Below are 12535 nucleotides of genomic sequence, written 5' to 3' on the forward strand. Positions count from 1 at the left end.
TCTGGACATGTCCAAACCGCTGTCCCTCCTCTGGACATGTCCAAACCGCTGTCCCTCCTCTGGACATGTCCAAACCACTGTCCCTCCTCTGGACATGTCCAAACCACTGTCCCTCCTCTGGACATGTCCAAACCACTGTCCCTCTTCTGGACATGTCCAAACCACTGTCCCTCCTCTGGACATGTCCAAACCATCTCAGTCTGGTCTCTCTAACTTTATCTCCCAGTTGTTCAATGTGTGCTGTACCTCTGATGATCTCATTCCTAATCTTATCCATTCTTGTCATTCCTAAGGAGAACCTCAACATCTTCCTTTCTGCCACTTCCAGTTCTGTCTCCTGTCTTTTTGTCACTTCCAACGAGAACTTCACTCAACTTGAGATGGCTGCCACAGCTAATCAACCTTAGAATTAGAAATAGCTACAACTCAGGGGGTTTATATTCGGATATACAGTATATACATGTACACATATATATATATATGTACATATATATACTTTCATAAATCATATATATATATATATTCTGTGTGATTGTGCATATTATTGCCAAGATTTGAACAAAAAGGCTACAACACTGTTGTTTCTCAACAACTGATGATCTTATTTTGAAACGTGGTGGGTGATATGCATTCCTTCAAAGATAACTAACTCCTTATTTTAGCTAAAGATTGTTGGTTTGTATTGCAGAGAAATCACATCAGCTTCTGTCCACTTATCTTTTTAAAGTAATCAAGGGTTTATAGCAATAGTGATTATTGGCAAACTGCAGATGGAAAAAATAGTTCAGTGAATGTTTAAAAGTAGCTCACAGCACAAGTGCTTGATGAAGAAGTGATCTTTATCCTCATTAGGAGGGTGGATATTGAGAAAGCTTTAATTAAGCCCGATGAGCTTGATTTTCTGCCAATTTCAAGGAGACTATTAGTTATATGGGATATACTTTTTTGAGTATAAAAACAAAGATCTCCTGCTCAATAAACAGCTCTTTACCGTTTTTAATGTAGCACAAAATAAAGCTGCATAAACAGCATTATATAATAGACAATTAAATCTTTGGGTATAGTTTACATTGGACCGTAATGATTGTTTAGAGAGCTGGAATCTTTGAAGTGTCTTCCATCCGAACGTCTTCATGATGTATTTCGGGCATCACGGACGTAAAATAAATAAATAAATACCTTCCTGAATAACAATTGTATGCAAATTTCTGCTTGCACCAGCACTGCCTGGGAAGAGGCACAAGATTAATTTGAACTATTACTTTACTGATGCACCGAGCTGCATTTCAGCGAGTGGATTTTTTTCTGAGTAATGAGAGGTGATGTCTCATTTCATCCATGCAGACAGCTTCGTGGGTTTTGTTCAGATCAAACTAAGACGGTTCTCTGGTGACCCCCTCTGAGTACATCCTCTTGATGTCATTACAGCCTGCATCATGACAGTTTTTCCAGGTGGTAATCTCCAGCTTTGCTCTTCATGATTCCGGTTTATTCTTTGCTTTTTAAATATTTTTCTGTTGACCTTCTCGGTTCAGGCATCTCAGAACTTTTAATTATATGTCTTATTTGATTTGAGCTGCCTTTGTCATCGCCTGCCTTGGCTGCCTTCTATAAAGAAACATCCCCTCACCCCTTGAAAATGTCATTTCATGACATGACATCAAAAGAAATGGCAATTCCAATGAGGCCTGCCTCTAAAAAAACCTCTTTCGCTTTCACTGTCTCCTGCTACTGATGGCGCTTTGCTACAACGAGGCTTTCTGCGCGACAGACGTCTCTTTGAAAAGTCAAGATGTTTCAAAATCATCCTGACAAAACTAGAATATGCTGATGAGCTGATGATAGGAGGACCCTGCAGGCTTTTATTCTGGTCCTCTGTGACAAAGCAATAAAAAATAAAGTTAGAAATTCTTGCTTTGCGTTTCATTTCTGTGGCAATTTATTACAATTAGTGGCTCACTGATCCACTGTAAGTAATTTGTTTTAAGAAAAATCCATCTGATTAATCTACATTATTCTACATTAGTCATAAAGCTAAATATACACGCCAACCATCTGTTTACCGCTACTATTTTTCTTAAAGTAAAAGCATGAAAAAGCACAATTAATTTCACATTTTTACCGCATTAATCACCCGTCGAAGTTTCACTCATAAACTTTTTAAAATTCATCAGCAACTAAATCTTTTTCTAAGGTCTGAATAAATTCAGAGTTCATGAAATCAACTTTAAAATTATTTAAAAGATGAAAAAAAACTAACGTAATAGAATGGGGTTTTTAAAGTAGGGTTCTATGGAAGTGTTATTAACAATAAGTATCTTACCTGTTGAGGATAGCTTTGTAAACAACATTTGTTTGATTTTATTTTGAAAATGTTGATGAACTAATGGCAAGTGCTAGTAGCAGCTAGCTGTAGCACATCTGATGGTGCCCGGGGGTGCTTCCAGCAGGAACACCTTCATGATTCTGCCAAGGTAATCATGATAAAACTGATGGCAGTGTAAAAGTTTATAAAGTAGCATTCACAACTGCCATAAACATTTTGAGGTCATTCAGAGATTTAAAAAAAATGCATTGATTTATAAAATTAAAACTGGCTATTTGAACCACAGCTCACTGTTTGCCAACACTCAGAGATCAGTAATACTGCGACAGAACATCTGCCTATTTGCTCACAGTTTTCCACCATTTTGAGTCTCCATCCAACAGTTGCACCCCAGCGAGATGCCACTTTTATGTTGTATCACCTCTCAATCTAAACTACTCTTTTATTTTTCCCCCTTGTCCTGTCCGGCATTGTGACACGTAGAATTATTGTCTGAGTGTCAAAGTGAAGCCCAACAGATTCACTTCCACAAGCAGAGCATTATGGCTGGCCTTAATGCTCTGCTTGATATATAAATTAAATTTTAATGGACATGGGGATAAAAAACAAAGAAGAAAACAAAGCAGAAAAGTGAGAGAAGGGTTAAAAGGTAAAGAAGGAGATAGGAATAGAGGAGAGAGAGAGAGAGAGAGAGGTATAAAGAGAACACAAATCAACATCATTGAAGTCTGCCTCTAGACCTGTGGAAAGAAAAAAATAACCCAGACAAAACCAAGAAACCACAACAACAAACAACTTATATAATGATACTTAAAACATCATTAGAAAGTATTTTATACAGTACATGGTAATACAAGATATATTTGATGGCCACCACAACCCAACTGAGTGTGTATCTGATAAACACCTGAATCTAAACACCTGTGTGAGCATGCTTGTAAGGTTTCTCCATAAAAATGTTCAATAGTGGATGTGGGGACCCATAAACCCGTCCCCACAGTACACGAAGGTAACACAGGGAAGACCGGAACCACAGACACACAGCGGCCCCCAAGCCCGGAACTCCGGTAGTCCCCCAACAGGGACACCTGCACCCCCCCAGAGAGAGAACCACAGGGAAGCCCTGGGCGATCCCCAACAACCACAATGCAGAAACCCCCAGGAGGCTGCAGCGATGAGTCAACAGGCCCCACCGGCAACCCGCCCCTCCAGAGTGGATCCGGCCATGGACACCAAGCCCCGAGTCTCAAGGTCATACCACCCCCCAACAGAGGCCCGACAGAGCTAGGGCGCCCAGGCCCCCGCAGGCAGCCACCAGGGCCGGCCCGCACACACCCCACCACCCAGCCCCAGCTGCTGAGAGCCGCCAATGCACCGGCGGCAGGGGGGCCCACCACCGGAGGGGAGCACGACCCACCAAATGGGAGGCCAAAACTGGTCCAAGAGAGGGGGGCCACCCAAAACCCAACCTGAGACAAACAGGCACACAGAGACAGCCCGACAGAGCCTTTGTTGGGCTGTCCATGTGCCCCACCTGCCCAACAGTGACCGCAAGCCGGCCACAGGCCGGGGGCCAGAGCAGCAGGGAGCAGCAGCTGAGGAAGGCCGGCCCAGCGCACCAATGCATCCCTAAAGCCGCACACCACAGGCCCGGAGAAGCCCAGGCATGCCACCCATGCACCCCCCCCCCCCCCCCACACACACACGCACACACAGCACCCCGCACCGTGAATGTCACATCAGGCTGACCAGCCAGCACTCCGTTGAAGTGAAGCCATGTCCCCGACCGCTGTCACGCACTACCAACGACCACACACACACAACCACAGCCGACCTCCCGCCAGAACCCAGCAGCCACCCCAGCCAAAGGGCTGGCCATCGGAACCAGGAACCCCGATCAAAGGATCCAAATAATCCAGAGAGAACCGGAGCACCAGCCCCACCCCCACCCCCAATCGCCCCCAAAGGCCCAATACTCACCCACAGCCCAGACCCCAACCAGGCAGCCTACCCCCCTCCCCTGCCCCCGACCCCAAATGTCAGACGGAGAATGAGGGTTTAAGTCTAAAGTCTAAACTACTCTTGAATCCTGTCAGAAAAATTATTTGTCCTAAAAATGAGGCCATTCAAAGGTTTTACAACAAAAATGTTGGATTGTATACCTGGATTATTGAGCATGGACTTTGTTGTTTTCAACCAGTTTGACATGACTGTCAACAAGGAAGAGGGCTGGCAATGGAGGAGGGGGTGTACCTAAGAGACCATGATAGACAGCTTGACAGATTGATAGACAGAGCTTTCTTAGTTTACACATATCCCAGGAGAAATTTGATAAGTCGGCCTGCTTCGAGGCCAACGGGCGGAGTCAGATTAAGATAAACCACAGTTGTTGATTTTTTGCAGGCAGACTGTTATTTCACATCAGCCTTCAGTTCTGCTGGTACTTTTAATCAAATTGGCCAGATTTTTTGGGCATTCTACTGGTCCGTGATTATTAGCTCCCTCCAAGGTCATCCCCAACATGCTGGCGAGTCCCAGAAGCTGCAATTGGCCTGCGATTCTCACAAATCACTTCCATCTTATGGTTTAGCTCGTAAATCAGCTGATTTTGAGTACTTGTAGCATGAACCAAACCTGCAGACAGGCTCGGCAGCATTGCCATGGCTGAAACTGCTGCCACCGTCTTCTTTAATAGCCGATAACATCGGTATCCGCTGGTGCCAAAAAGCAGAAACCTGCTAAGAGTTAAAACATCCACAAGGCAACATACGAGGCCAGAGTCAAGATGATTAAAGCATCATAATTTATCTGCTAAAATGTGGGATTAAATACAATTAAAAGCAGATTAAAAGTCAATAAAAATCAATCAAAGAGGTTTTTGTACGTTCAAGGTGTCCTAAAATCATATTTAAAAGAGTTCCTGTTGTGTCCTCCATCCTCTACATGTCCAATAAGTTAATTAAAGTGGGTCCAAATATATATTTTTTACTTTTAACAAGAGTATGTCCCAAATAAGTTTTTACAAATAACTCATTACTAATGAAGTCAGGGCAACAGGCCTGAAGTCGTTTAGTGACAGAGCAGTCTTTGTTTTTGGGATTGGAACAATAACAGAGTCAAATATAAATTGAGACTCTGCATGAGTTTCACCTGTTGACAGAAACTGGAAGTACAAACCATTAGTCAGTGCTTGACCTTGGGTTAATGTTCTGACAGCTGATATTCTAATACCTGCCAGTTTCAGCACAAAGTGCCACCGATACAACCTCTGATGAGATGTCTGATCACTGTAGAGCCAGCTCATCTTTTACACTGATTCAGGCTCGTATACACCACAGCTTAAAACAAACCAAAACAAAAAAACTCTTGGAAAACGCCTCCACTTGATGTAATTGGACAGTTGGCGCTGAGCTAACCAGAACGGCAGCTAGCTGTAATAGTTTTCTAACAGGGTTGCGTGGCTCTAAGACCAATTACTTCGGACATTGATTGCGCGGCCCGTCTTTGATCAAGTAATTGCTCCGTGAGAGACGAGAGTGCTTCTGCTGCAGAGCAGGTGAGTTGGAATTGATTACAGAGGGCTTCCAATTTCTTCCAAGTGACAGAGAACAGAGAGCAAGAATGTTATCGCTGCTCCTAAATTATTTAGCTGATTTAATATCGTGTCATTTGTACCATCTCTGCATCTGCAAGTCTGAAGCACAATCATTTACTATTGTCTCTTGGTTTAACAGTACCTATGCAGTTTTAAACTTCTTTGTCTGTTTGGCTTCTTTTCTTCTCAGCATGGCTCCATACGTTTAATACTTACCGATTCAGGTGTGACACCATGAATATAGATAATATGTAATTTTATTTCTGTCTACGCTGCACAATGATTCTAAAAAATAAAATAAAAGCTGAACCCTGGGATATATACTGAATTTTCTGCCATACACGTCGCACCGCCCTATAAGTCGTGTCAGTCCAAATATGTCTAATAAAGTGGAAAAATCCATAAATATGTCACTTCGACGTATAAGTCGCATCTATTATGTGTCACCACTGACGCGTCGCGTTTGTTACGCATCACCGCTGACAACCTGGAAAAGTGGGCCGGGTTGTGCCAAAAATCAATTGGCTGTCAAATGGTGGCCGCGGGAGCGTGCACGAGAGGACTTTAACAAGAATTTAACAAGATTAACACTTAAAAACAATTATTTGTTTGCTTGAAATTATAGTAAAGGTGTGTCTCAATTGAACTTTTCTTTAATAAATGCATTTTATTGATCAAATAAGCTGCATTTCAAAAATTGATTTCCAAGATCAATTGAGTTATAAATATGGGGAAACAAATGTACATTAGTCGCTTCAGTGAATAAGTCGCAGGACTTACAAATTTGTACAAAAAGCTGCGACTTACACAGCGAAAAATACGGTAATTGATTATTTTGAGAATTTTGACATTTTTCTTTCGTAAGCTGTTCTATCATTTACTCAAACCCCCTGATGAAATAAAGTCTAATCTACTGTTCATAGAGCTATTGTCTCTCAGCATTAATGTCTCCTGTGCTCCAGCATTAACGTGTGGCATGGAGGCTGCACAGCTGCAGAAAGAAAAGCTTTGCAGAGAGTGGTGAAGGCTGCACAGAAGAATGTTGGAGTCAGCCTGACCACCATCACAGACATCTACACCTCCAGATGCAGGAAGAGGGCTACCTGCATCATGAAGGACTCCACTCACCCAGCACACACACTTTTTGCCCCACTCCCCCCAGGAAGTAGGTTGAGGCGCATTAAGTGTAGAACCACTAGACTGAGGAACAGCTTCTACCCCGAGGCTGTTAGACTCAAGAATATCTAATCAGAATAATCACTGTGAAAAAATCACATCATGTTGCTGCTGATCTGTTTCATGTTGCTGCTGATTTCTTTCAATGTTGATGTGTTCATGTGTGCTCATCTGCTCACACAGACATGTTCATGTTTGTGCTGCTGTTTGACGTAATGTTTTTATGCTACTAGTGCTCATTGTATATTTAGTTGATGGTTTTCTTAATTCATATCTTAGATGCCATTACTGTTTTTCTTTTACATTTTATTGTTGGATGTAACTGGGACCCTGTGTACATAATTTCGCTCCACCACATGTTCCACATGAGGTGCGAATGACAATAAAGAAACTCTGACTCTGATAAGGTCGCCGGATCAAGTCCCAGCTCAGGACCTTGTGGGTGGAGTTTGCATGTTCTGTCCGTACATTTTCGCCAGGTACTCCAGTTTCCTCCCACAGACCAAAAACATGCATGTTAGGCTGATTGGTAACTCTAAATTGTCTCTAGGTGTGAGTGAGAGAGTGAATGATTGTCTCATTTGTGTCTATGTGTCCCTGTGATGGACTGGAGACCTGTCCAGGGTGGCCCCGCCTCTCACACAGTGACTGCTGGACATGGACACCAGTGACCCCCGTGACCCACAAAGGAAGAAGTGGGTAAAATTCATGGATGGATGATTTATGACAGCAACAATTATAAAACACCCAATATACTTTTTATAGGCATGGTAAATCCAATAGATAACCTGGAAAACAATGTTCAAAGACATAAAAAATACAGAGTGTTCGACTTTGTCATGGATTGGATGGTAAGGTAGAAACACGTGCAACAAGATGCAGCTCTCAACACTTTTGGGAAAACATCACAAGTAAACACATGAAATCAGACACGAGTCGCCATATATGTCCTTTCTATCTATGACGTTTAAAATTAAAATGTTAGATTCAGTCTGAGCTCAAGCAGCATTTCTTACCGTCCTGCACATCTTGTCTTCTAATTCCTGGTTGATCCTCTGGAGAGCTGCGTAGCCACTTTGGATCCTTAAGAATAAAAACAAACAAACAAGAGTGAAGAAACGTGACAAAACAAACTCGTAAGCATATTAAACCTCACAGAGATGGTAATCATGGCAAACTCATTCTGAGAATTTAAACATGTTCAGAAGGCACTTGCAGGAAATTAAAATGATATTATGACTTCACCACGGTCACCATGGTTACACATTGAACTACAAGATGTAATTATGGTCACTGGTATTTTTAGTGAAATAACTTTATAGTGAGAGTTGCTTTTAGCCTTTGGATCTGTAACTGTGAATAAACAGGACCATAACTCTTTTTGTGTACTTGTTTGTTGTGTTTTATGACTGCACCTTTTAACTTTTAGCTCATATTTAAATGCCATCTCCAACACCTAAGTGAGTATTTATAAAGCAGCTTTTACGGCTCCATTAGCTGAATAAATATGGAGCATGCGGGATGTGGAGGCCATAAACAATACGACAAAACATGAAATACTGTTCTGAAAGAGATGTGAGCCAATAAGGAAGGAGTAAAATGAAAATAACTGAGCAACACTTGACAGAAGAGGCTGACACAGCAAATAGAGGATAAATAAAACGCATTAAACCTTCCATCACTGAGTGCTGTTAGTCATTTCAGATGTTTCAGCTTCTCCTGTCCTTATCTGTCAATTAGGAGGTACTTCTTCAGCAGAATGCCACAAATTAAACTCAACTCACGGGAAAGTAACACTTCTTGTGGGGTTGAAAGGCAATGTTCTGCCAGACTTGACACAACAGAATCCCTGGATCTTGTACCTACAAGTATTTATAGTTTACAAATAAAAATAAATAAAAAGTTAATCCTATTTATATGTGTAATGTAATGACATTCTGGTTTCAAATGATTCTGGTCACTTTGTAGTATTTGTGCTCCTGGACCTTACTGCTGCTTTTGATACTGTTGACCACAGTATCCTTATATCACGGCTGGAACAGTGGTTGAGATTACAGGTGCAGCATTAGAATGGTTCCGCTCATACCTGAGTGACAGGAGTTTCTGTGTCAAGGTTGGTAATAATGTATTTGCTTCAATTCCTCTTTCCTGCAAGGTCCCACAGGGCTAAATTCTTGGACCCCTTCTGTTCTCACTCTATTTGCTCCCACTGGGGTCCATCCTGAGAAAACAAGATCTTTCATTCCACTGTTATGCTGATGACTGTCAGATTTACTTGCCTTTGAAACCAGCTAGGGCTGGCTCCGTTCACACTCTCCTAAATTGTCTGGATGACATTAAGGCATGGATGGCTTCAAATTTCTCAAGTTTTGATGATGAGAAGACTGAAGCCATTGTGATTAGCTCTAGCTCAACCGCCACCTCTGATCCTGTCAACCTGAACTCCCTTCAGCCTTATCTTAAGCAGTCTGGTAAAAATCTAAGTCTGGTTTTAGACACTGACTTCAAGTTTGACAAACAAATCAACTCTTTTCTGCAAAAAAGCTTCTTCCAGTTAAGGCAGATAGCTAAGCTCAAGTCAGTGTTGTCCAGATCCGACCTCGAGAAACTAGTCTATGCCTTTATCACGACCCTATTGGACTATTACAATGCACTCTATGCTGGGGTCAGCCAGGCCTCCATCTCACGTCTCCAGCTCGTCCAGAATGCTGCTGCTCGGCTCTTAGCTGGAACTCATAGGTTTGAGCAGTTCTATCCTCCCTTCACTGGTTCCCTGTGTGTACTAGAATAAATAGATTTTAAAAATTTCCTGTTGACCTTCAAATGCCTAAATGGCCTTGCAATCCTTTACCTCTCTGAGCTCCTGGAGTCATATGTTCCCTCTTGAGCCCTGAGATCATCTGACCAGCTGCTTTTGGCTGTTCCATAAACAAGACTGAAGCTCAGAGGAGATCGGGCTTTTTCAGTTATGGGTCCCAAACTCTGGAACAACCTGCCCCCCAATTATGCAGGCCACCTCCCTTCCTGTGTTCAAATCTCTGCTAAAAACTCATCTGTTTTATATAGCATTTCACACAGTGTGAGTTGATTTAGTAATATAACCCTAACCCTAATAAACAGGACTGGACAGCTAACACCAACACCCTCTACAAGAAAGGACAGAGTCGCCTTTTTCTTCTGAGGAGACTCAGGTCCTTTAACATCTGCAGGACCATGCTGCAGATGTTTTACCACTCGGTGGTCTCCAGCATCTTCTTCCACGCTGTGGTGTGCTGGGGCAGCAGGGTGAGGAAAGCTGATGTCAACAGACTCAAAAAAACTCACCAAGAGAGCTGGTTCAGTTCTGGGAGTGGACCTGCAGTCTCTGACAGAGGTGTCTGAGCAGAGGATGAGGAGGAAACTGCTCCAGATCCTGAACAACACGTCACCCCCCCTGCATGGCACCCTGGAGTCTTACTGCAGCACCTTCAATCGTACACTGAGACACCGAGGTGCTCCACAGAACAACACAGGAAGTCCTTCCTCCCAGTGGCTATCAAACTTTTAAACTCCTCCCCCTTTCTACACATAGGACAATAAAATTAATCCTGCACCACAATAAACACTTTAATCTTTCTGTTTGCGCCTGTTTTAGAATTTAATGTTGGTATTTTATATATTCTTTGTTATTTTTAATATTAACTTGTGTGATTCTTGTGTATGTTCCTTTGTACAGAAACTCTGGCACAACAATTTCCTGCAGGATCAATAAAGTTTTATCTTATCTTATCTTATCTTATCTTATCTTAAAGAGATATGCTGGATGAGATATCCTACACTACTCTTTCAACACAATATGTAATAAAATTAAATTAAGACAAAGTCTTTAAAAACTACAGAACAGTTTTGCCCTTTAACTTGATTAACGGTGACAATAGTTATGATCTCATGCAAGACGTGACGCTCAGAGTCCGTGTTGTGAATGACATCCAGCTACTACCACATCAGCTCTTCGCTCACCTGCGCAGCTTCTCTGTGAATTTCTCCAATTCCTCCTGGGCACGCCGCAGCTCCGTCTCCAGGTACTGCCGAGTGGAGTCGAACTCCGTTTCCACCATCTCTAGTTTGTGGGTTGTGTACGACAGGCGCTTGCGAAGGTCATCTTTGTGGTCATGGAAGGCGCTGATCAGACAGCAGGGAGAGTTTGGAGAGCAGGAGTTACGTGAACATTCATTGAGTCCGGCAGAGAGAAAGACAAAATTGGACAAACAGTAAAGTGTCTGTGTTTATGTGAGAAGGTGGTTAATGTGGACGATGGGCAGCTGGATACAGTTCAGTATGGAGACAGACAGGGCAAGGAGGAAGCTGAGGAGGAGGAGATGGATGGAGGAGGAATGCTAATCTCCCATTCACATGGAAGGAGCAGAGCTGGGAGAAGATCTCCCACTGGTATAATGGTGAATTTCATTACACAAGTCTCCTATCGAATTTCTGAAACAGCACAAATGGATTTCGGCCTCAGAGCACAACCTTTGGTAATTTATAGAAGAAGGTCTGGAAAATATAAGATGGTACACATGTTTTTGGGTGTTTGTAATCTTTTAAAAAAGACAGAAAGCAAAGAAAGAGCCTGAGACAGAACGAGACGATGGAGAAGTCCCATCATTTTAACATCAGCTGCAGCATATCAGACATGAAGTGTACTTTTGCACATTTGATGCAGGTTTGGGGCGTGAAAACACACTGACAAGATGACTGAGGGAACCAACGTGGTAATGAAAAGCTAGGGATTTGAAGCAGAGGTGAGTGCTGGAGGAGATTTGGCTTTTAGCTGGATTGATGGATGCTCTGCTCTCAGACTGTCTCCATGCAACAGGCACAGTGAGTGCACCATCCCTCAGCCAGCATCACCCATCAGCAGGTGTCTGCAGAGTGTACAGCTGAATGTTGTAGAGGTTCAAATAATTCAGGTGTTTTTAATACTTGGACCATCTCTGGCAAGAGTTACAAGGAAAGCCCCTTCATGTTTGGCCTGAAGACCTTTACAACCTCAGTCTTGTAAATGACATACCACCGAGAGGGGCTTCACATTTCTAAGTATGATCTTATTGGTTGTACTTTATGAGCAACAACAAGAAGCCTAAACATATTTGACAACTTGGGTCTAACATTCTGAGTCTTACAGGTCACCTTCTGTTGCACTACTTCAACAAATCTTTACAATCGCTCCATGTCACAGTTCGTGTTTGTACGTGATGTTTTTGGGAAGTCATTTGAAGTTACTTGGCTTGGTTTTGCAGCACGGTGGTGCAGTTGGTAGAGCTGCTGCCTCTCAGCGAGCAGGTTGCACTGGTTCAAATCCTGGCCTGGGGGCCTTTTTGGGTGGAGTTTGGATGTGCTCTCTGTGCATGTGTGGATTTTTACTCCGGTTTCCTCCCACAGACCAAAAACATGCATGT

At 42.7% G+C, this 12535-nt stretch overlaps 1 protein-coding gene across 2 annotated transcripts in view; it reads right to left on the minus strand.

The window, feature by feature from the left end:
• LOC119427813 (brain-enriched guanylate kinase-associated protein) overlaps window positions 1–12535 on the minus strand; it is a 65088-nt gene that overhangs the window by 20891 nt on the left and 31662 nt on the right. For both annotated transcript variants that reach the window (XM_037695459.1, XM_037695460.1), the window contains 2 exons: window positions 11097–11258; window positions 8114–8180 (listed from right to left, as the gene is read on the minus strand). In XM_037695459.1, coding sequence (XP_037551387.1) covers window positions 8114–8180; window positions 11097–11258 — 229 coding nt within the window. The remainder of the gene's footprint in view (window positions 1–8113; window positions 8181–11096; window positions 11259–12535) is intronic.

The sequence above is a fragment of the Nematolebias whitei genome, chromosome 21 (genome assembly GCF_014905685.2).
Source record: "Nematolebias whitei isolate Nwh7 chromosome 21, NemWhi1, whole genome shotgun sequence".
NCBI lineage: Eukaryota > Metazoa > Chordata > Actinopteri > Cyprinodontiformes > Rivulidae > Nematolebias > Nematolebias whitei.